The sequence below is a fragment of the Pezoporus wallicus genome, unplaced genomic scaffold, assembly GCF_028554395.1.
Source record: "Pezoporus wallicus isolate ANWC-B61680 ecotype Strahan unplaced genomic scaffold, APGP_CSIRO_Pwel_v1 contig_5352, whole genome shotgun sequence".
Lineage (NCBI taxonomy): Eukaryota > Metazoa > Chordata > Aves > Psittaciformes > Psittacidae > Pezoporus > Pezoporus wallicus.
In genome coordinates this window covers 3,009,914-3,033,857 of record NW_026639660.1, presented here as the reverse complement: position 1 = coordinate 3,033,857, position 23,944 = coordinate 3,009,914, and the positions used below count along the sequence as shown (strand labels likewise).

The following is a 23,944-nucleotide window of genomic DNA, read 5'->3' as shown; positions in this document are numbered from 1 at the left end:
AAGGAAGAGATTTTTTCATTCTCCTACAAACAGAAGTTACTGTGTCTTCTAGCCCAGATAGCTCTGCAGAGTGAGCTTTCCAAATAAAAAAGTGACTGGATTAAATCATGCTTTGAGATGAACCTGAATGAGCACCTTTTCCAAAAAGACTGATTGATGCAAAAAAAAAGTTTGGGTTTTTTTTCTACAGTTTAGTGCCATGAGCTGGAAAGATCCCTCTAATTTTGGTGAAACTGAACATCTAAAAATCAAAATACTCTCTTCAATATGCCTTTCTACAGTTCAGGGTTTAGAACAGATCCCTTACAGTATGCATCAGCTTTCCATGCTGACTCAAACTCTATTTCTGTTTGTCATTCATGGGTGGCAGCTGGCATTCATTCATGTTGTCTCCAAATTAGTTTTTGTGTAAGCGTGGTGTCTTTGTAATCAGACAGATGGCCTTGGTTTGATTTCTGACCTCAGGCTTTGCCCATCAGGGAAGAAAATGCCATTTGTTACTATCTAAAGGATCTGCATGACACATTACAGGGAATTCAATCTGGAGTTGAGGGAGGATTGCACACAGTGAAGTCCTACAAAAAGAATCGGGGCCAGAGTCCAAACACAGAAGAATCGTGCTTAAAGTGCAGAGGTTTCACATATTTATTAGAACAAGCACTAAACAAAAATATCCTAAGTATAAAATCTAAATGTTCTTGAATCCTCACCCTGGACAGGAGAGTCACAGCATGAAGGGCAGATCCAAGTTCTTCTCACCGTTGCCAAAGTAGATGTAGCCATATTGCTTGGTCATTGGGACGTGGTAGAAGGTCAGTCCAAGCCATAGCAGGCTCCGCAGTACCACCACAGTGCCTCCCTTCTCTAGCTGGACAGTCCAGGAGCCTGTGCAAGAGGATGTGCTAATGAGTTACTAGGAAGCAGGAAGAAGCAGTGCTGCTGGAGCAAGCTGTCTCCAAGCTGACCAGAGGACTGCCATGGGTTCAGCCTCACCAGTTAACAGTGCACAAGGCTGTACTGGTGTTTATGACACCTGAAAGAAGGAAGCTGGGAGACCAGAAACCTTGATAACCTTTTTTCTTTTGTCAGTTCATCATTATATTTCCGTATGTCTGCCTCTAGGTTCACACAGTAGCATATTCCCATGGTGTCCTGGGTTCAGCAGTAGCAGTCATGTTTCTCGACTGCAGTCATGAAACTCGACTGCATAATTTGTGGTAGTGGGGGACTGCGTTCGCGCTCTCCCCTGGTTTAGCTACCAAGGAGGAGAAACATGACTGCTACTGCTGAACCCAGGACACATGGCTATGATGGTAATGCCATATGCGTCACAGGAAGGAACTCCTGGAGCTCCTATCTTGTATACTTGAGACCTAGTTGAAGCTACAGCTATTCTTGGCTGCTTTTGAGTGGGCAGCAGTTACTCTAACAAGCTCTGTCACCTACTTGGTCTGGCTAATAGCTGCAGAGAGCCAAGACTAGCTACAGCAATCCTGCATAGGTATGAAATTTCTTCTTAAAATAAACTTGTAGCATCAGTTGTGGGAAGAGAAAGAAGGCGCTTTCCTGATCCAGGGAAGACTGGTTTCCCTGATGCAGCAACTGGGAAAGAGGAAGAAGAGAAAGCAGAAAGCAGGGTATTTCCTATCTCAGAGAAATCTACAGAAAAGGTTAATTCTCTTCAGTCTTTCTTGGCTCCACCACTGGAGAGGATGTGCGTGGTAGGGGCAAAGGGATTAGTTTCTGCATTAATTTTGCTTTGGCTCTGAAGAGGATCTTCAGAGCCAGTGTAAAAATGCAATTTCTCCTGGATGCGAGGAGCTCTGAGCCACTGAGTATTTATTTTGCATCCGACATGACAGCCTGGGAACAATGCCAGGAGGGAGGGAAGGGGGCTGGAGCATCAGCTTGGATTCAATACCCTTGGAGGGCAAGGAGCTGCCAGGAGAGGAAAATGCCAGCTTCAGCACCAAATCAGTAATGCCTAGAGGCTGCATTGTAGGGAAGGTTCCTGCTGAATCTCCATCTTGAGGCAAAAGCCACAGGCACAAATTAAAAGGGAAAAAAAAAAAGACAGTTGGAGCTGTCAGGCTACTACTGGCCTGGATTCAAGTCAGCCTATCTGCACCCTGAGCCAGAATCTGCCAGTTCCAGAGTAAGCAGAAGGCCCATAATGTGTTGGGCCAGTTAGCCAGTATTCATCTTGTAGATAATTTTAGGCTCATCAATTTATGCTCTGACTCATGCTTACTCATGTCATGGTTAGCCTGGGGAAGGGCTTCTGTGATTGCTGTCAGCTGCCAGTCCTCCCCCTCACTTCCGACTCATGGCCAATTTTACATCCGACAAAGGGCTGAAGAAGTTCCACCACAAGTTCCTACTACAGGTCTCCACAGAACATGGCCCAGGGGTTGACTGCAGCTCCTGCAGATATTTGGTCTGCCCGCAGCTGTGAGGGAGCACAGGTTGCTTGGTTTGCCTGGCAGCCAGGAGGCAGCAGCTAGCGGTGCAGTTGGTGTTGGGGGTAACTTTGGGCTCTTGCACACTCACAGTACACGTAGTTTCTTATGCAGTTCATGGCAAACTACAGTAGTTGAGGGCTTGAAGGAGGGGAGACATGTATGTGGTGGCTGCAGAATCATAAAGAAACACCACGGTTGAAAGCCCTGTAAAACCAAGTGTCACAAGTTGTGCTGCTCACCTGTTTCCCATCTCCCTGTATTTCTGTATTTTTCAGAAGTTTGTTGGACAACATTGTTTGCCCTGTCTCCTTCAGCAACACGTTCCACAGCTTTGTTATACCATAGCGTAAATCCTATATCATCTTTATCTGTTACTTTTCAAAGTACCCTCTTCAGTTATGTGCAAATGTGGAACTAAATGGATAGATTGTGGCTGCAGGACACAAATACAAAAGAGACATTCACAGTCTTTAAAAACTCAGGAGATTTCTGCACTGGAAAGCTTACTTCTGACTCACTCAGCTCCATGTTTCCACTAAAGACAAACAGCTGAAATCACAGTAAAGCAAAGCACTACTTAATACAGGGCAGGACCATTACAGGTGTGTGCCATCTTTTCACCTTCCTTGCACTCCTGTAACATTCTAGTTAAAACATGAGCTAGTGTCTTCACGAGCAGTGGTTTCACATACAAGGCAACCCCAGTCTCCTATGCAGTCTCTCCATTGCCTCACATGGACACAAACTGAATCAGATCTTTGTCACACCTGAGTAAAAACACATGCTATGTTTCAGCCAGTGGCATTAAAAATTCTGACCTATTGGGTTTCCGACAAAATCTGCATGTTCTTAAGAAATTTCATTACTTTGATAGTATGGAAACCCAGATGAAGAATACTTCACTACAAGGCAGATCATCCAGTGGCTGAAGCACTACAGCCATCTGCTGTCAAAGGACAAGCTTTCAAACAGTTTCTTGAACTTTGCCTCCACGAGTTTTCAGTATTTGCTTAGTGGCAGTAGCTAGACTGTGCATGGGGCTGTTGAGCAACAAGTGGCAAGTGCATAGGTCTGAATGCAATTGTGACAAATAACTTTTTCCATTTCTCCTTTGAACACTGAACTGACTTTGCTTTAAGTGCATGGTTCTTTCAGCTTGAACTTGCAAAGTTATTTGCATGCCCTTCATCCAAATACTGGTGGGTCTTGCTACAGCTTTACACGTTGGTTTGCAGAGGGGGGACTGTAAACTTTTGGAAGAGTTTCTCTGACAAAAAGATAATGGAATGAGAAACTCTCATTGTATTTTAGGACCAGTCCTCCAAGAAGCAAGTCTGTCAAGAATAGGACTGTGTCTTGCCTTGTTGGGTGGCAAAAGCCTGTAGGGATTATCTAGTTTGCTAATGCCTCATGACATACCAAAAGCACCCAACAGCCTGGGTACACATGATAGCATGTATATATATGTTCGTGTACACAAATGAACCCTCTGCCCCAAAGTATTTACAAAGCACAAAAGGAAATGCCTGGACCATGGCAAGTGGGAAAGGTGAGAGGGAAAGCAGGGATATCAATGCTCCCAGGACCTATAACTGGATTCAGACTTTTTTGTTGGACAAATTTGCAGAGAGGGTAGAGAAAATCAAGTTCAACTTGATTGAATCCCCATACCTATGCTTTTTCAACTTGATTGAATCCCCATACCTATACCCCAACAGGGTACACTGATCCATGATCTCCTCAGAACATGTACCCAGTGTTACACAGGCTTATCAATCTCTGCGGAGTATTCAGCAACAGTTGACTGCTGATCAAAGGAACTTCCCATGCACCTTCACACCTGGCAGAAGTGGACAGATGTAATTGAAGACAGCTCCATTCACTTTTATGCCAGATCTGTGAAGGCTGTGATGTGCAGCTGCTTCATTTCCCTCCAGCCTATCCAAGCTGCAAACTCTCAAAGGGCTCAAATTCATAAATGTGAAATGTTTGGGGAATACTAAGTTGTTATACTTTCAAGTTCTTCTCCAAGCCTTGATTCTCCATCTAATTCTATGCAAATATGGACAGTAAAGTTTTGCTGGTGCTGCGTAAGTATTCATGTGAACTGAGGGCAAAACAAGCAGGTTACTTCAGGGCAATCCCAACTGGACTGACACAGCATGGGTTGAGGATAGGGAAAAAATTTAAGAAACTGCCTGAAACGATAATGTCATTTTCACACAGATCCTGTTCGCAGCCAGAATGATGGTTAGCCATACAGCTGCTTTTTATTCTTCAGGGCCAAACAGCAGCAGCAGTACCACCTTTACTAACCAGATCACTGGGCACGTTTCTCTAACCCAGCTATGATAAGTGACTTAGTCATGTCCTGGGTTCAGCAGCAGCAGTCATTTTTCTCCTTCTTAGTAGCTGGTGCAGTGCTGTGGTTTTGACTTTCAGCCTGGGAACAACACTGATAACACCGATGTTTTCAGTTGCCACTCAGTAATGTTTAGTCTGACCAAGGACTTTCTGAGTCTTATGCTCTACCAGGGAGGAGGGGAAGCCGGGAGGAAGCAGAGACAGAACACCTGACCCAAACTAACCAAAGAGGTATTCCATACCACAGCACGTCATGCCCAGTATATAAACTGGGGGCAGTTACCCAGAAGGGCTAGATCATTGCTCGGGTCAGGCTGGGTATTGGTCGGTGGGGAGCAGCTGTATTCTCTTCCCTTGTTATTTCCTTTATCATTATTATTATTGGTGGCAGCAGCAGTGATTTGTGTTATACCTTAGTTACTGGACTGTTCTTATCTCAACCCGTGGGAGTTACATTCTTTCCATTCTCCTCCCCATCCCTCCAAGAGTGGGGAGAGGAAGGGGGGGGGAGTGAGTGAGTGGCTGCGTGGTTCTGGGTTGCCAGCTGGGCTTAAACCACAACAATTCAGTACACTTCTCCAGGCTAGACTTCTGCAACATACAAAACCAATTCAGAAACTGCACTTGATACACAATGCTGGTGTCTGCCTTATTAGAAGACATCACATTACAGTTCTGGGACCTGCCTGCTTTTCTTGGTCCTTTAAGAAATTAAGAGTCCATTATCTCAATACTTATTTTCATAGAAATACAGAACAGTTTGGGCTGGAAGGGACCTTAAAGCTCATCCAGTTCCAACCCCCTGCCACAGGCAGAGACACCTTCCACTAGACCAAGTTGCTCAAAGTCCTGTCCAACCTACCCTTGAACACTGCCAGGGATGGGGCAGCCACAGCTTCTCTGGGCAACCTGTGCCTCACCATGCTCAGAATAAAGAATTTCTTCCTAATGTTTAACCTAAATCTACCCTAATTTTTTTCTACATGTTAGCAGTATTTGAGGAAATTGTATATAAAAAAAAAAAAAGAAAAGAATATTTGAGCTCACAAGACATGGAGAAAGTTGTTCTCCTTAAAAGATCCAAGACAAATATATTCTCTTCCATCACAGCTCAGATTTCATGATCTTCAGACACAATACTTTTTCAGGCCCACCTTTCTTGTAGGAGTTTGAAATAATGATGTTATAAATCACTCCAAAAGTACTTTAATCAGCAGCTAATGAACAGTATGAAATAATAGCTTAAAATTAATATGCCTTCTTTCCTCCTTCAAGAGAAAGTCTTAGAAATGCATTTAACAATAAAATCTGAAAAGGGATGAGGAGAATTGAGAATTACTAATTATGAAAATTAAAAGCTTTTATTTTCTTTTTAAGAACCTTCCCTGCTATTGCAAATGGTTCTTGGAGTAAAATCATCGCACAGGTAGTTGTAGGTCTGTATTACTATAATAAAAATGCAGAAGCAGGATGCTGGGTTCAAATTCTTGCTAACATTGGCTCAGAATATCCCATGCCAGTCCCTGTGCTTGTCATTGCCCTTGTATCAGATAACAGGTCTCTTACTGGGAGGCTGGGAAGCTGTAAGAAAGCATCATCAATCTGTAAGGCACACCAAGACTCCTAGATAAAAGTCATTAGGAAAAATTATTATTACTTGAATTAGAGGGAATAAAAGTAGAACTTGGAGACAGCAAGTAAAAGCTGGCTTTTCTGGAGTTAAATACTGATTTTAACTTGCATCTGTGTGTGAGCTGTAGCCTGTATTGTCTCTAAATCAGACAGCAGAGTTAACTTCACAATCATGCAAAGCCGCTGAGGTGCAGGGAACTGGAGGTCATTGCTCTCATGCTGGAGATTTCTTAACAGTAACACTGCTCTGGTGAGGTTTCCATTCTTCAAAATACGTTTTTTTTAAGAGCAAGTTAATTCTTAAGCTGCACCCAGCAAACCTAAGGAAGCCAAGCACTGTCTGTGCTGAAGCCATTGCCTGTTGCTGCTCCAGAAGGGAAGGGAGGGAGCTGCTGTGTGGGAGGAAAGAGCATGGGAAAAATATCCGCTGGATGAAGATCTGGAGCTTCCTATTCCCTCTTTGGATCAGCCTGCAGCCTCCACCCCTCCAAACACAGGCAGGAATTCTGAGGAGTTCCTTACATCTTTCCCAAACAAGAAAGTGCTTTGAAGATCCTGATGCTCACCCAGTGTTAAACCACTGCCTTTTTTATGGCCCTTCAACAGCTGCCAGGACACCAGGGCTGAATTTCAAAAGTCAACCTCCTTCTCAGCTTCTTCTTCCTTTCCAGTCGCCAATAGAAATCCCTGTCTCATCCCCTGTGTCTGTCTCGGCTATGGGCTGAATCTTGTAATCCACTGAGGCAAGAGGGTGCGTGAGATGTTAGCTTTTAAACAAAAGCCTTTTAAGAGGGCTGTTTGCAGAAGAACTTTCCTGCCATAACGTCCACTTTCAGTATGACCTCTCATAACATGCTGCTTTGGAGGTGATTCAGCAATGCCTCATTTCAGTGCAAGCTTGAGAAGAAACAGCTTTAAGAGCTAGACAGCCTGATAAAGAGGCTCCATGTCACAAATGCTCACAGAGGGTCATAAAAGTGACATTATCAATTCCTCTTCAAAGGAGGAAATGTCTCAAGGGAAAAGCAGCTACAGCATGGTTGCACTTACCATTAACACAATATGCTGCCACAAGAGCACGTAATAACATATCTTGCTGCAGTCAGTCCTGAGAGAGAGTGAAGTATGGAGTAATGGGACAAATATTAACACCCAGAGAGGGGCAACGTAACCATTTCCCTTGCAAAAGCAGCCACTGCTTGGCTGCCTGACCCCAAGCACTTAGCTCTGACAAAGCTACACTACACCCATGGGATTTAGCTTCTATTTGCCTCCAACAGAAAACCCTACACTGGGAAGAGTTTCCTACTTCTAATTTGCTGTCTGTAGGGAATAAAGACAAATTGCAAAGCACAGCAGCTGTAAGGAAAGGCCACTGTGCTTTGGCTCTCAACAAATTTCGACACACGGACATTTCAAACACAGCCTACCAACCATAAGGACACATCCATTCTTATGTGGGGCTAAAACTCCTTTATGCCACTTACTGGCTGCAAACTAAATCTCTTTCATTTGCTTGACACACCACCTGCACCCCATATGTTAACACTGCTGTCAATATTGCCAATTCCCCATATAACTATTTAATAATAATTAAACAAAAACACAGACTGGTTGCAGGTTCAGTACTGTTTTAAAAAGCCTCCAGAGCCAGGAAAGCACAGCTTACAAACAGACAGATGCTGCCAAGCGGCTCTTGCCTGGTCCTAACGCCTGCCACATCTTTGACACACAAATACAACCATGCCCAAAACTCAAAGTAAAATGATCTTGCTTCAGAGGCTTTTTCTCTCTATTATCTTCCGCCACTGGGGACACCTCTGCAGCAGAAACAATTAAGACAGGCCTGGGCCTTCTGTTTACACACAAAGTACCTGTTTCCTGCTGACAAGGAAGACTCAGGGACTGCAATGATGAATAGTATTTAGGTGCCTCCGAGTACTGGGTGAAATTTGGGCCATACTTAGACATCTGACAACAGTGCTGCTTAATCCAGTTGAAACAGCTTCTATCTTCAAACCCTTACTCCCCTCCCTCATCACTCTTCCATTATAGAGACCACAAAAGTGTTTATTTACTGCTCAGTGAACCAGGTCAGGGAAATGATCTGGCTGAAAAATAGTCTAGCCAAAAATAAAGTTATTTTTCCAGCTGGAATCTGGCTGCACAGCCAGCAATGCCAACACAAAAGAACGGACAATACGCAGACATAAATGAGCAGCAGAGGATGGTAAGGACTGAAAAAGCCAGCACAGAAGTAATACACATTAAATAATAGCCTCCTCCAGTTAGTTTGCCCTTTAGTTGTAAATCCACCTGATAATTAGAATAAAGCTATTATAATCCTTTTTACTTTTTTTTTGTTGTTGTTAAGAAAAAGATGCAGACCTTGCGTGAAAAACATCCAGAACAAAGATTTGGAACAGGGCTGTGCACTGGGGGAGACAGCAAGACAATATGCAATCAGAACTTAGGAGGAGGAGGAAAAACTGATTTGAATCCCTGCTATCTAGATTCTGACAACTACAATACAGACCATTGTATTTAAGGTCTTCTGTAGTACGTTTGGAAATCTCTGAGTGGCAATGCACCCTCCTTCCAAAGCACAAGTTTATGCTGGTTCTCATCACACTCCATATTTCTTGTTCAGCTGGTCGCTCTGGAAACGTTTTTGGAGCGTGCCACAAGTCACGTAGCATCTACCTGGGGAGCCCCTGCATTAATCCGTCACCTTCGTGGGCTCCTGTGAGCCCATTGGTTGGTAGGAGGAAAAAGAAGGAGTCTCTCGCTCCTCCCTGCTCTGAATGAAAGACGCTTCCTCTAAATCTTGCTACAGGATTTCAGGCTCAATTCAGCTTCTTTGGGGCTTTTGTTACCAAACAAATGTGATGTCTTTGAAAGCAAGATTAACAGTTTGATGAAAGGATGCAAGGGACAGCTTTGTTCTAGCCTGCTTCCCCCTAGAGCTTTCGGTCACTGTCACTTTCTTACCCACGGGAGAATATCTGTCTGACTCTCAGAGGAGATTATGACCACCTTGTAAGATTTTGCCTCTCCTGGTAACAAAGCACCGGCCACTTTGAGGAGGTGATAATGATGAACAGGGGCTGGATTAGGGGCAAAGAACCTCACATTGATCTCTGAATCCTGAGAGAACACAAAGCATTCGATGCTGGGATTCAAAACCCACTGAATACTTAGGGCACATCCAATTCACTCTCCTGCAGGAGGGGCCAGGCTACAAGCCCTGTCAGTTTCCCAGTTGTACTTCTTACGTCATCATCAAATTAGCAGGACTGGTTAAAAGGGCTTAAAATGAGGAACAGATGGCACAGATTATAAACTGTCCATGTTTTCGTACTAAATCAGGTATGAATCCCAAATTACCTGAAGAGTTTACCAGTTTCTGGGAAGACTGTCATACTGAGCATAGCCCCACAGTTGTGTTGATAATGAAGCTAATTCAGACCACTAAAGATGGCCAAGCATCTTCCAATGCTTGGGATAGCCTAACTATCTCTGTACGGCACAACTGCTGTACAAATATACCCATAAAGTAACTGTCCTTTTCCTTTTACACAGCCACACACCCCTTCAGGATGCAGAATTTCAATCCATATGATACTTGTGTACAGTAAAACAAGTCAACACCCACTGACTTCCTCCCTGCAAAAGTTCTATGGCCAAAGGGGCAGCAAACAGCAGAGCAAAGCTGTATCTTCAGGGCTAGCACCAATGCCAACTGCTGCACTCCTTACGTGGAGTCCCTTCAGAAATAGATCACACCCAGCAAAAGCTGACCTCGTTCCGACTTCGGTGACACACAGACTGCCCTATGCTTTCCCCCACAGGTAATTTTTCATTTCCTATAGAACGGGTTAGGCGAAGGCTGACTGATGTGGTGATAAAACTACTTCTGGTTCTAAGAGGCTTTACCAGCATTTCCTATCAGTTCAGCAAGAAGCTCATCTCCTTTTCATGTCCAATGAATCAGGAGCTAAAATGCACACAGGGTAGGCCATGGTTTCTTTTACTAGGAGGACAAAACTTTAAGTACAATACCTGGAAAGTTACTACAAAGACTCTGCTTCTGTCCTCATTTTTTCACTGAAGCAGTCAGCTGAGCAAAGGACTCTACCACAGCTCTCAGATGATGGGCAGCTCTGCTCCAGTATAAACTCATCCAAGGCCTCTGACTAAACAAGACCCCTGAGGTGATACAGACCTAGGACCCAAAAGCAGTGAATGCACTGCTTTATTATCCACAGACACAAAGCCCAAGGAAAACAGACTCCTTTCCAGAAATCAAGACAGACCATGCACAGCCAGTCAAAAGCTATAATAGTAGCTGGCTCTGGAGCCCTCCTGCTGTGCTGCCATGTGAGAGGTTCCAATACGATCTTGAACTCCTGAGCTGGCAGCACCCCAGCTTGTAGGAGAGACAACATCTTGTCTTGCTCCCAGGCAACAATCTTGGGTCACTGCAGGAGTGGCCTTAACAGCCTCTAAAGGTTCCCCAGCCCACACACCACTAGCAACAATGAAGAGCGTGTCTACTTTTGTAGGATGTGGAAGACATGTTTATGTATTTGTGTATGGCCATTTCATGCCTGTGATCTCTAAGGGTGATAAGAAAGCTATTGAAAAGCCCAGTGACCATTCCAGAAACAGCCTAAGCTTGGAAGGGACAGACTAGCTTCTCCATACCTACAGTTCAGGAGGTCAGTATACCACACACAGTCTGGAAACTCAGGCCATAGCTTCTTCTCAATTTGATGCTGCTCTTCGTGCTTTTCTTTCTCATTTTACTTCTCTGTGGTTTCCTTTTCTGTGCTCAGGACTGACAATGCTGGCACTAGAGTGCGCCCTGCTGGAAGGCAGCAGCTACGGCCATCCTAGGATTATTTCTAAGGATGGCCGACTTCAGTTTTAACAGAGAAATTCAGGTACCGATGCTGTAACTAATAACCAACTGAGACAGCTACTGGGTTCGAGTCTCATAATTGAAAGCCAACTTTTCTGGTGCACAGTAATTTGTTTTACTCCTTCTGTACCACTGTTATAGAGCTTATTTGTCAAAACCACTTGTATAAGTGGCAGGTAACTCCATGGGATGATGTAGCTCAGTTTCACAGATTTACTGAGCCTAAAGATTACCTCTTCTAACCAGGAATAAGATAGCTGTGAGCCACATGAAGTATTTCGGTCTACATTTTGGCTACCTCTTTTCTTCCTTGCTAACACGAAGCAGTGCCCTCTCATTCATTATGGGTCTTTTAGTTTGGATTTCAGTGAGACAGCTTGAAAAGCCTTGTCCCCGTGTGGCTCTTGGCAGGCTAAGAAGTAAAGTGCTCTTACTCTCAGCTTTCACAGAGCTGGGGAGGTGCTGCTTATTGTTAAGCAATGAAAGGGGAGGACTCAGGTCACATCTGTGAAATGTTAGCAGAGAAGGGAGGCTGGGTGAAAGTAGGTGGCCAGCACAGCATAGCACTCTGCTGGATTTTGCAAGGCCACTGGGGAGATAGGCAGCCATTTGTCTTAGAGCCCTGATAACGGGCAGACTTGCTCTCTGCTGGCTAGCTGAGGGTTGTAAATACCTCTGCAGACACAGACTCTTCAAATGGCTGTAGACGAGGCTGATAGGGGATTAATCGCCTGGAGGTGGGGTCAAAAGGGAGTTAATTAGCTGTGTTAATGCATGGAGATAAAGCAGGTTTCTGCCTCTTCACCTTCTTCTTTCCAGCACCTGGGTTTTTGGGCAGCCAAGATGGGGCAACCAAAATGGCTCTTGAGAGCGACCAAAGGAAACTATCTCCCACTTAGAAATGCAACCTCTCCATCTTCAAAGACCCGTTAAGTACCAGCTTTTGCTAAACCGATAGTGTGCTAATGAAGCTCAGACGACAGGAGGTTAGTGTTCTAACCCAGGCTACTGTTCAACAAGTTTACAAAAAAGTTAATGGCAAAAGTATTCAACCAAGGAAATAGCCACAGATCCCTTTGTCTGTAATGCTGTATAAGGAATGCTCCAAATGCAGTTTGGGGTGAAGAAATAGAGCTACAGACTGAGTAGCTGTCATTCCCTCCACAGTCAAAATGGTAAAGAAACTGAAATGCTCTTCTGTCTAGGTACTATAGCTGAATCTTGAAACAGCAAGTAGACAACTCACTATGATCCGCCCTGCCGCTTTATACATATTTAGAATAATACTATAAAGTCTCCACCAGCATTACAGTCAGCAATTACATTGAAAGGTCTCAGCCCCCCAGTTTGGCCTTCACAATGGACAATAGTAAATCAAGAATCTCCTCGGTCCTACTTTGAGCCCTCATGCATCATAGTCCAGAAAGCAAAGCCTGTGCTTTGAATCACTGTCTCAGGGACCCACTGTCACCTTTGTGTTATTGTCACTGACAACGAAGAAGCCCATGATCACCCTCCATGGCTGTTGTCAGGTTTACAGCCAGGTGTACCCCGAAATCATCTGTTCTGGACTCCTACACACCACTGCTCATTAAACTGAACCCAGTTACTCATGTCTTGGACTAACAACTTATATTTGCATTTGGCTAAAACACAATTCCCAGGAAGACATCCAGCATGATGTTAAGATGCCAAGAGACACAGACCCTCCATTGCCCTTGCTAGGCTGGTAATCATTTCACTGCTCAAATTTGTACGTAATTTTTCACTTTAGTTTTTCTAGCTATAATTTTCAGCTGCTGATTCGTGTTATGCCTTTTTTCTCTGCTACACTAAATAGATCTTTAGTACCTAAGAGTCATTCTCCTGTTATTTTCTGCAAGATAAACAGATTGAACTGTTTATGTCTTCTTACCAGCCCTTGAGTCATTTTGTGGCTCTTTTCTGCAACTGTCCAGTTTTGCAATGTGTAGTAATCCAGTTACGATTCCACTAGCAGTAGATGCAAGAGTAAAGTCTGTATAGCCTGTTCCTATTCGCTACACCCTTGTTTGTATCTATAGATCAAATTAGCCTTTAAGTCTCGGGATCAGACTGGGAGCTGGTGTTCAGTGCGTTGTGTCTCGATTTCCTTTTTCAGCCATAGCTTCCAAAATACTATTCTTACATTGCAGACTTCCAGTCCCTGCTCTTAGATATGTGACTTTGTAGGTAGCTACATCAAAGTGTGCTTTCTTTAAGTGAGCCCATTTTACCAGATCTCTGTAGCCTCCCTGCCCTTGTCATTATTTGTCTCTCCACCAATCCCCTACTTCCAGATCACTTAAAAATAGGTTGGAGAATATCAGTACTGGCACTGGTCCCAGCTGAAGCCCCCTCTGACCCCTTCCAGAAACACACTTGTTCAGTGACTTCTGAATCATTATCAGTACCATTGGTGGAAATGACAATGTTTTCTTTTCTTCTCAATACAGTTAGAAAAAAAAATCCTCCTTACATTTGTCATGGATTACTCCAGGATAACCCAGCTTCCTTTGTCATTTTTTACTCATTGTAAATTGCAATTTGTATCAATCATTTGTTGTTCCCACTTTAATGTATTTCCTTTTATATTGATTTTTACATTCTTTAAAAATTTAAATTATTTAAATTTAAATCCTACTCTTATTTAACAGTGAACTGTGATAGGCTTTCAACCAAATGCAGCTATTTATTGACTGGGAGTCATGACTTTTGAATAAAGTCTTCTATATAAATCTTATTTCCACTCATATCTCTTCCTATCTACATTTTTCTTTTCCTTTGCCTAGGACACACCTCCACTCCTGCATCAGTTTATAACAGTGCCCTGTTGGGGTCCCATATCTCCATATCAAAGTGATTTGAGTCAGTAATCTGTAACAAACTTTCAGAGTCGGGTTACTGCTTTACTGAACCACAGTTTGAAAGCTCAAAGAACTGAATTCTCCATCCCATTTTACTTCCAAGCTTTCCATTCTACACTAGTACCTTAAGTTTTCTCCCATCCCCTTCCTTAATCCTTGCAGAATGTATCATTGCCTCATCCAATACCATGGTCACAGTAAAACCATCCTTCCCTCTCCCTTTTCACTTTCCCTATCATGTCAATGCCTGACAAGTGACTATTATTTCATATCTACACAACATTAGGTCATCAAGTGAAAATGCTGTAGGCATGCTAGGAATTACTGCTATTTGCTTTGCCATTCCATTATCTGCAAGCCCATGTAAAACTGCCACAACTCTAGTTCCTGAAATGCTATCGCCCAGGGTGCTGAACTCCATGCAGCAGAAAAGACCACACTGGCAATCTGCCAGGAGCTGAAAGGCTACATCTAATTGTGCATAAAGTTGAGCAGATTGTCTGCTTAGACTAGAGCAAACAAGCTTATCTTTAATGCAGACATATGGCAGCAAAACCTACAGATCCCAGCATGCAACATTCTGGCCAGCTGGCCATTTGGATCAGAATGAAGCATTACATGATCTGATACTGTGGTAACAGAAGATCAATATCGCAATCAGTCCATGTTCAAAAAACCACTCCATGTCCAAACTCAAACTCATGAGTTTGGCTCAAAAAGCTGAAGACTTTAAGGGTGATAAACCAACTGAATTAGCTTTGGAGACAGGATTCACATTCTCCCACTTTTCTCTACAATCATTTTTTTTTAAATGTGGGTTTTTAATAAAAGCTAAGTCACAGTCACTTGTCTCTGGGAGCTGAGACATCAAGAAAAAACAGACAGACTCACAGTATGATTAGAGGAGGAGCAGCAACATATTCTGAACTCTTAAAGTGCACAGATAACCCAATAGACACACACACAGAATCTGGAAGGTGCAATCATGACAGGTACCACTGGTAAAGATAAGAGTGGCAGACAGTTTTGTTACAAAACTCCAGGTTTTCCAATCTTGCACTAAACTCTCCGCTTTTACCATCGTTTCCCTTATTCAGCCTGGATTTAACTTCCTTTCTTCCCACCTCTCAGCTGTCATATAAAATGTTCTCTCTGCCTCCAACTTGCCATTCTGTAAGACACCTCTGCTCTCCTATAATGACACACCATACATTTTATGACAGTTACCCCCTTGACAGCCGTCACAGAGGCTCAGTCTCCAATTTATAAAGAAAACTATTCCAACAGAGTTGTTACTTTTAGACAAGTTAAGATTAGCCCTTAATCTCTCAGTCCTGTTCTTCAGGTCTTTTAAGGTGCTTTTAAGGAAATTCTAGCCAGTGCAGGCTAGAAGCATCACTCAGATGTCACTCACCCCCAGTCCACTTCATGCACATTTGTTGAGGGCAGAGACAATTCTGACTTCAGATACAGTTCTAGATACAACAGATTTGGGAATTCCTACTTCTGCTCTGACAATAATTGCTCAAGAGAAGATCTAGCCAGGGAAGGGAAGAAAAGTTTCAGGTCAAAATGAAGGGATTTGACAGAGCTATGAACAATCAATGTGTCAGGAAATACAAAATGCACTGTCTGCTCTGGGTCGGGACCAACACACACTGGCAGAGCTGAAGGAAGGTAATCCAAGAACCAGCAGTTGAGTGCCTTGCAACCAGAACTGAGTGACTTTGGCAGAGCTATGCTGATAATATCAGCAGAAAGCCTGTGTCTGCCCTCCATTCTTTCCCCCCCCCCCACATTTTCACAAGTAACCGGTACTTTAGGCAACTTGAATGCTTGTCTAAAGGGAGGGTAGGCTGTCCTTTCTTTAATGTTAGAGCTCCTGTCTGCATGTGATAAGAATGCAGTTAGAGAGGCTACATGCTTTGCTGATCCTGTAACCAGTTCATGTCTTACTTCCTTCACCTGACAAGCTCATTCCATCAGCCCTCAGGTTCAGTCCAAAAAAGAGCAGGACAGAGCAGCCAGAGCTGCATAGGCACCATGATGAATCTTCTTTGCCATTAAGAAGCACTCCACTTCCCTTGAGCTCAGGTAGTCTTTGAGAGGTAATTTTTTTGAGGAGGCTGAAATCTGCACTAACAACCACAGCCTCCCAGGAAGGGGACAAAGGTTCACAGTAACACAGACCTCAGGTTGCCTCAGGGAAGACAAACATGACAACAGCACAGCTGAGCCCCATTTTCTATCTGCCACAGGGTAAAATACAGCTATAAGTCAAATTTGATTTAAAGACTTCAACAAAACCACCATCTTCATGTCTAACATGACTTGCCAGTTGCCTGGTCCCTTGAACTAGATGTGAAACACTGCAGAATAATATCTGTAATCTTTCAAAGGTGGCTAAAATCAGTTCTGTGATGCAAATCAGCCTTCAGGCACTTAGCCCTTGGTGCCTGCATTCTAGTAGAAACATAGAAAGCACCACAGATTCATCTCCTGCTGCAACAGGTTTGTAGTTTCAGGCCTCACAAAACCAAAAACCTCTCTACCACAAACCCTAAGAAAAAAGGGAGAGAGAGGGAAATACAAACTGTAGCAACACCTAAACTACCATAAGAAACTGCAGCTAAAGTTTTCTTAGGAGTTAACTAGTACTAAGCCCCCTTGCAATACTCATTTTTTGAGACAAAAGGGCCAGCTGATTGAGCCAGTGTATGTAAAAAAGTGCAGTCTCTCCAGACTGCACCTCTAGAAAATGACTGCCACAAGGACATTCCCACAAAGTTGAACAATGGCTTAGATTTTCTTGCTGTTTATGCTCTGAACAGTCAAAAATGTTCAGAACACAGGCAGAAGCTCACTAGGTTCAGTCTTAGTTTTTGGGTTTGTTGTTTTTTTTTTTCCAAAGGAAAGACTGGAATATATATATATATATATATGTATATATATGTAAAGTCTGAGAAGCTATTTACAGTACTGGCAATGCACCGTCCTTCCAGCCAATTCCATCTGGCACTGGTCACCTACTATCCTATCTTGCTACTTCAGGATAGGAAAGAAATAGCAAAGCTAAGTTCTGACTGTGTCCCAAGACTCTTTCTAGACAGCAGAATGTGAAAACACTTGGCCCAATTAAAAAAGAAAATAAAAAAAAAATACAGCAAATCAGCAAAAAGCAGTTAGAAGCAAATAACAACTTGTTCCCATCTCTTTAGAGAAAGATTCTGCCAGACATCCCTAGAGGAGGCTTTAAATATATTTAACAGTTGTCCAGCAGAACAGTACAGATGTGAACTGAAGATACATTCCAGTATGCACATCTTTCTTTCTCCTTCCACGGTGAGTAATCCTGCTAAAGTACAGATTATTCCACACTGCAGCACTTCTATCAGAGTTTATCAAAGGAACTTTTGAATTCAGCCTCTCAAAGATATCAGCTTCGTGTTAATGACAGCCCATTTAGATAAAGAACAGGAATAGTGGGGTGGGACAAGAGGTTTGAATTACTTCAAACCATATAAATTCCCTCTATCAGTGGTGGAGTTCTCTCTCCCCAGAGGAACATCAGCTACCACAGGCTTTACAGAAGTGAGGCCAGAATATGGCATTCAGGCAGAAGGAATAACTGCTGGTGTGGTCAGACCTGTGGAAGGATGCGACAGCTGTGGTACACTTACATCTTACCATTGTAAGCCTTTATAATTACTTAAAAAAGGAATTAAATACAATATGTAGTAAAGGATAAAGTTCCTTTACAGATTTGCATAAGCAAATACCAACTCTACAGTAACCCACACCTTGTTGCCTTGGCATTTCCCACACTACTCAGACTGCCTTTCATTTCATTGTAACTGTAGATTCCGCTACCTTTACCTCGTGGGATATCATGCTCCAGAGAGTCTAGAAAGTCGGTGGATGGGTCCAGATCAGCCTTTTCCAGCAGAGTTTTATTCTTCAGATTAACAGGCTCAGTAAAATGGAAATAGGAACTTAATTTTTTTGCCTCCGTGAATGAAAGACCTGCAAACAGCCATTGGTGACCATTAATACAGCAAGCTAGGCTAACATTCACTATATCAACAAATACCATATTGTTTCTCTAACACCCACAGCGTAGGACAGAATCACAATCTTTCTTTAGTGGACTCCACAGAAGATCAAAGACTTGCCAGAAACAGGGCAGCAGCACTCCCTGATACTGTGCATTGCAGACCATGCTAACTGCAGCTCAGAGAAGCAATGGAGACTGAATTGAGACCAACCCTCTGTGCCCATTTGCTTGCACCCTGTATCTAGATGGAGAATTCACTGCAGCTATAATTGCTAAACACCGACATAAACTATACACAGACAAATGGAACTACAGGTTTAATGACTCAGAGCCATTACTAACTCTCCTCCCACCTTCCAGAGTTGAATCATGCACCTGAATATTAGCGGCATTAAATTCTCTCATCCCATTCATCTTACCCAAGGAAAAAATAAATCTGAAATCAAAACATCAACTAGAGAAAGTCATCTTAATTTACAGCATTTATGATCAAAGTACAGTTGATCCTGATAAAGAAAATGGGACTTTACCTTCAAAGTTTCTGTTTTCATGCACAGACCCAAGAGGAGTCTTCACAAATGCCCCCCGGGGGATGATACCAACTGCTCTGTCTATCTGTTCTATCGTAGCCACAAGGCGGACCTCCTCCTTGATCGAGGTCTTTAAAGTAAAATAGGCAAATTTTAAAGGCAAGGACTAGCCTTGTTGTCATTTCTGAAAATAAACTCGAGGTGACAGCAGAAACCACAACTGACTCATCATCTTGGAGCCCAATGGCACTAAGAGTAGGACCTCAAACTGGACATTCTTCTCATGAGATGACAGCAAATGTGGCTAGGAGCAGTGAGGACCCACCAGTGGGCTAACAATCCCTCCCTCCATCCCTTCTTCCCTCTCAATTAAGCTACTTATGACTTGTCTATTCATTTATAAGCAATGGTGCCTGCATTCCTATTAAAGCTTCAGAAACTGCAGTGAGAACCTGTACCAGTTGTGCATAATAAAACATAAGGGAGATATAGTATTTCTGAGCCATGTCTTAACTCCAGCAGTAACTGAAATAAAAGTTCAATCAAGAAGCTGTTGCTACACAATGACAGAAAAGAGAAAATTGGATATATTTTGCCTGAGCTCAGGCTGCTTATTACAAACAAGGAGGAGGAGCCACCACCTGTCCAGTGTGAGGGGTACAACTGTAGCAAAGACAGTTCAGACGTGTTTTGCTGTATTTACCTCCTTATCACCTTCAATCAATTTCTCACCATCTTCTGCGTTTTTCTCAGCAAACTCATACGCAAAAGAAGGATCTCCCTGGAAGCGGCCCGTCAGCTGCTCAGCCTGCGCAATCATCTCCTTCGTCACTGGTGGCAGGAGGCTCCATTCCACGCAGTTCAAGCTGCAGCGCAAGCATGACACAGGCCTGAGCTCGCGGAAGAACCCGGATTAATGCAGCCTTGCCAGGCCCCTCAGGGGACAGAGAATCCCCCTCCAGGGGAGCTGGGCAGCCTGCCCTGGCTCCCCAGTCCCCTCTCTTCTCCCACCAGCTCCCAGGCCGCCCCCCGCCCCGCTCCCAGGTCGTTCCCTGCACGGAGCCGCGGTGAGGCCCGGCCCGACCTCCGCACCTGTAGAGGCGGCTGCGGGGCGCGGCGCGGTCGGGGCCCAGCCCCTCGGCGATGTAGTAGGCGCCGCGCACGCCCTGGATGCAGCCCCAGAACCAGACCCGATCGAAGCGGTAGTCGCGCTGTAGGAGCAGCAGCGAGGACCCCAGCACCGCCCGCTTCTCCGGGCTCAACCCCGCGCCGCCGCCGGCCGCCAGCTCCAGGGCAGCGGGCAGCGACGCCGCGTCCATGGCGGCCCCGCGTCGCCGTTGCCAGGCAGCCGTCGGTCGGGCTGGAAGGCTAGGGTCAAAGGTGAGGATGTGCTTCCGCTGCAGGGAACGGTCCCAAAACGTCCATCAAAGTCAGCGCCCTGGCAGAGGCCCGGGGGAACGGCGCTGCCATGGCAACGGCGGGTCCCGCCTCTCCGCTGCCATGGAAACGGTGCCGCTGGGCGCAGGCCGACAATGGCGAGCACTCGCTGCTGCCTCTGTGCCCGCTGGACGGCCGGTGCCGTGCCTTCCCACAGCGGCGCTGAGGACCTGAGGAGGGGGGTCATGGACTCATAGAATGGTTTAGTTTCGGAAAGACCTGCAAAGATCATCAAGTCCAACTGTTACCGCAGGATTGCCAAGGCCGCTGCTAAACCATGTCACTCCAGACCCTTCACCAGCTTTGTCGTCCTTCTCTGGACCCACACCAGCACCTCAACATCTCTCTTATAGTGAGGGCCCCAGAACTGAGCACAGGATTCGAGGTGCAGCCTCACCAGTGCCAAGTACAGGGTGGTGATCATTTACCTGGTCCTGTTGCCCACACTGTATCTGATACAGGCCTTCTTGGCTGCCTGGGCACAAGCTGCTCATGTTCAGAACTGACAGTTAGCACCCCCAGGTCCTTTTCCACTGAACAGCTTTCCAGCCACTCTTCCCCAAGCCAGGAGCATTGCATGGGGTTGTTGTGGCCCAAGCGCGGGACCTGGCACTTTGCCTTGTTAAACCTCATACTACTGTCCACAGCCTGTCCAGATCCCTCTGCAGAGCCTTCCTACCCTTCAGCAGATCGACACTCCCACCCAACTTGGTGTCGTCCACACATTCACTGACGGTGCCCTCAATCCCCTCATCCAGATCATCAATGAAGATGTTAAACAACACCGGCCCCAATACCAAGCCCTAGGGGACACCACTAGTGACCAGTCACCAACCAGATGTGACACCATTCACCACCACTCTGGGCTCAGCCATCCAGCCTGTCTTTAACCCAGAGAAGAACCCACCTGTCTAGGGCATGAGCAGACAGTTTCTCCAGAAGAATGCTGTGGGAGACAGTGTCAAATGCTTTACTGAAGTCCAAACAATGTCCTCAGCCTGTCCCTCATCAGTGGGGAGAGTCACCTTATCATAGAAGGAGATCAGGTTGGTCAAGCAGGTCACAGCGAGGAGGCTGTGCACTATCTGTGAGTCTGCCATGGCCTTCCTCTAGAACCACAAAAGAGAAAGCGGGGCCCTGGAGAGCTCACAGACAGATCTGGCTGTAAAGCTAACCCTGTCAGGAGCCCCAGAGACACTGACAAAGCAACGCGGTTAGAGGTGACTGACCTGCATAGGTGTTCCTCAATTTCAAGAGGCCTCAACCCAAAGGTAAGTCCCAAAAGGAGGAGGGCATACAAATGTATTGCACTTTAGCTGGAATACCATAAGCAGCTCCAAGCTCCATTTGCCTTGTTTCTTGAACAACAGGGAAAAAAAGAAAGAAAACAAACACCTTTGAATCTCATTATTTAGTCTCATTTTTATGGATCTTATTTAGCTCAGGTACACCTATAAATAAATTGCTTATTTATGAATGACTGTATTTGGATCACTCTTTGGGGGCTCATTTTGCTGAATCATAAAGACAAACACTTATGAAAAAGCTCCTGCCCTAAAATCTTGCAATCTGGCATAAGACACAATGCAATCAGTAATAATGAGATTGTTGAATTTCTGTTCAACATCTTCAGGAAGTTAAGCTTTGTATGTTTGCATTATATAAATAAATGTCTATGCACTTAGAATTAAATCCATTGCCATGTCATAAATTCTTGCATTTCTTTTTCCTCCATTTCCTGTTCATTTCTAAGGAAAACACTGATCCTGGGACTGCTGCCTGTAACAGTCGTCACCTCCTTGTCTGTCAAGTGAGGTGTTTCACGAGCTGTGCAGCCCACAGCCTGACCCCTTAGTTTTACTTACACCACACAAAAAGCAACTCAGATTCTTGAAGGTTAACCACCTCTCTTTGACATGAATCAGGCAGAACATGCAGGAGTGACTGCAAATATTTTGTCCTTGTTGTCACCTATCATCTTTGCTGATTTGCTCCATGGGAATAGAAACTTTCAGGCTTTGTAAAACTCATTTGATCACTGATGTCTCTAGAACTGTGCATCAACATTTTCTATTATGGCTATTATTGAGCTAAAAAACTGCAAGTAGAACTGCAAGCCAAACTCATCTCGTATGAGTCAGAGGCAACTTGAGACCCTAATGAATTTCTGCCACTGTCAAAACCTGCTGGATTCAAACCAGATGCTAACAGCTGAGAGGCTCTTTAACCTGTTATGGAGCTTCTAAGCCACCCAGTCTCCAGTCTTTGCCTGTCCTGACTGAAGATAATCAAAAAGGAAATCTATAGCTTAAGGAAATTCTTCCTGGTTCAGTAAAGTCTGGTGGGTAACTGTACTCTGCTTTGCTTTGTCTTGACCCCAATTACTAAACATTGATAAGGATCGGGAAGTAAGTGGTTGCATTATTTAACAAATGAAAGGTCAAAAGTGCTGCTATTCAACAAGGTCAAAGGTTACCATCACTGTTATTAAAGAGTTTGAAAGCAGTTTCTCCCATCGGTTGCCATTCCAGGCTCAAACGAGGAGCTGCAGAGCAGTCGGGATGCCCGGAGAAAAGAGAGGCACCAGGCATCTATAGCCAGCTGCTGGCCAGGAGGCTTTTCTTAGAGACCTGCTTCGGGGAGGGAAAGTTCCATGCTTCAGTAACACACAGCAGCTCCTACAGCAGGACTGAGCTCTCTTGCTTCTGTACAGAACATGCACATACCTGCATGCCAAACAGCTTCAGCTCCTCCCAGCTACCCCCTGTTAGAGCTGGCATTCTCTCAGGTGAGAAATAGAACTTTGGTTCCTTTTCACTCATCTTGGGCAAGGTAATGAAGTGCACAGAACTATTAAACATCTTGAAACACATGTAAGTTACTGCTGAGTAGACAGCGGCTCCTGTGTGCTTGCACAGCTTTATAAGGCTTTATATTTGAAAATAGTTTTAGTGATGTAGTAGGAAGTGAGCTCATCCTCCTTTATGTTTTTTAGTATACGTCATCTCAAAAGAAGAATACTTATTAATCCATGTCACCATTGCTGGTGGCACACCCTCAAAGTACTGTTTCAGGACCATCGCTACACTGCAGTGGACATCCATTAAGCTGACATTGCTCACAAGTTACATTGCTATCCGTCATCCAGGTCGCTTCTTCAGGTGGTAGAGACGGTATGCAGCTGGTTTTGATGCAGCAAGAAATAGAGAGGGATTATTCCTCCCAGATGTGTTGAATATAAAGTCTGATTTTACTCCCAATTACCTGAAAAGCTCAGACTGTCTCTGGCTTCAGAAACATAGCAACTTTGAATCACTTTCCTGCATGTAAGTCATTAGTGTATAAGGTCAGTAAAGATGGTAAACAAGAAAGGAAAGTAGAGAGTTTTTCCTCAACAAGCAAGATGTGATAGATGGCTGCTTGACAGAAGGGGAGGAGATTCTGGATAACAAACTAACTGTTAAACAAGCTTCAGAACTGCAAAGTGAAGCCTTGAGCTGTGTTGAGTATAAAGAAACTGGGGCCAAATAACAGTTTAACAGCAACATAAGGGACATGGAATCATCGAATGGTTTGGATTGGAAGGGACCTTAAAGATCATCCAGTGCCAACCCCCTGCCATGTCCAGAGACACCTTCCACTAGACCAGGTTGCTC

General features: G+C 44.4%; 1 protein-coding gene across 4 annotated transcripts; it reads right to left on the bottom strand.

Moving 5' to 3' along the window:
* Positions 1 to 621: 621 nt before the first annotated feature.
* Positions 622 to 20,306, bottom strand: RSPH9 (radial spoke head component 9). 4 transcript variants are annotated; one of them, XM_057415313.1, is made up of 5 exons: positions 19,944 to 20,303; positions 19,555 to 19,717; positions 18,852 to 18,981; positions 18,144 to 18,290; positions 622 to 885 (listed from the first exon to the last, which is right to left on the bottom strand). In XM_057415313.1, the coding sequence occupies exons 1-5, from the start codon at positions 20,168 to 20,170 to the stop codon at positions 725 to 727; spliced, it is 828 nt and encodes a 275-aa protein (XP_057271296.1). In that variant the 5' UTR covers positions 20,171 to 20,303; the 3' UTR covers positions 622 to 724. The 4 variants fall into 4 exon arrangements, with proteins under 4 accessions (XP_057271296.1, XP_057271299.1, XP_057271298.1 ...); XM_057415316.1 differs by lacking the exon at positions 622 to 885 and adding an exon at positions 2,560 to 2,630 and having other exon boundaries at positions 19,944 to 20,305; XM_057415315.1 differs by lacking the exon at positions 622 to 885 and adding an exon at positions 4,184 to 4,569 and having other exon boundaries at positions 19,944 to 20,306.
* Between the last annotated feature and the right edge of the window lie 3,638 nt (positions 20,307 to 23,944).

Coding starts and splice junctions, on each gene's coding strand:
- RSPH9 (XM_057415313.1), bottom strand. CDS start 20,170: ATGGACGCGGCGTCGCTGCCCGCTGCCCTGGAGCTGGCGGCCGGCGGC. Junction 18,982..19,554: donor TGATTGAAGGTGATAAGGAG/GTAAATACAGCA, acceptor TTTACTTTAAAG/ACCTCGATCAAGGAGGAGGT. Junction 886..18,143: donor GGAGCATGATATCCCACGAG/GTAAAGGTAGCG, acceptor CCTCTTGCACAG/GCTCCTGGACTGTCCAGCTA.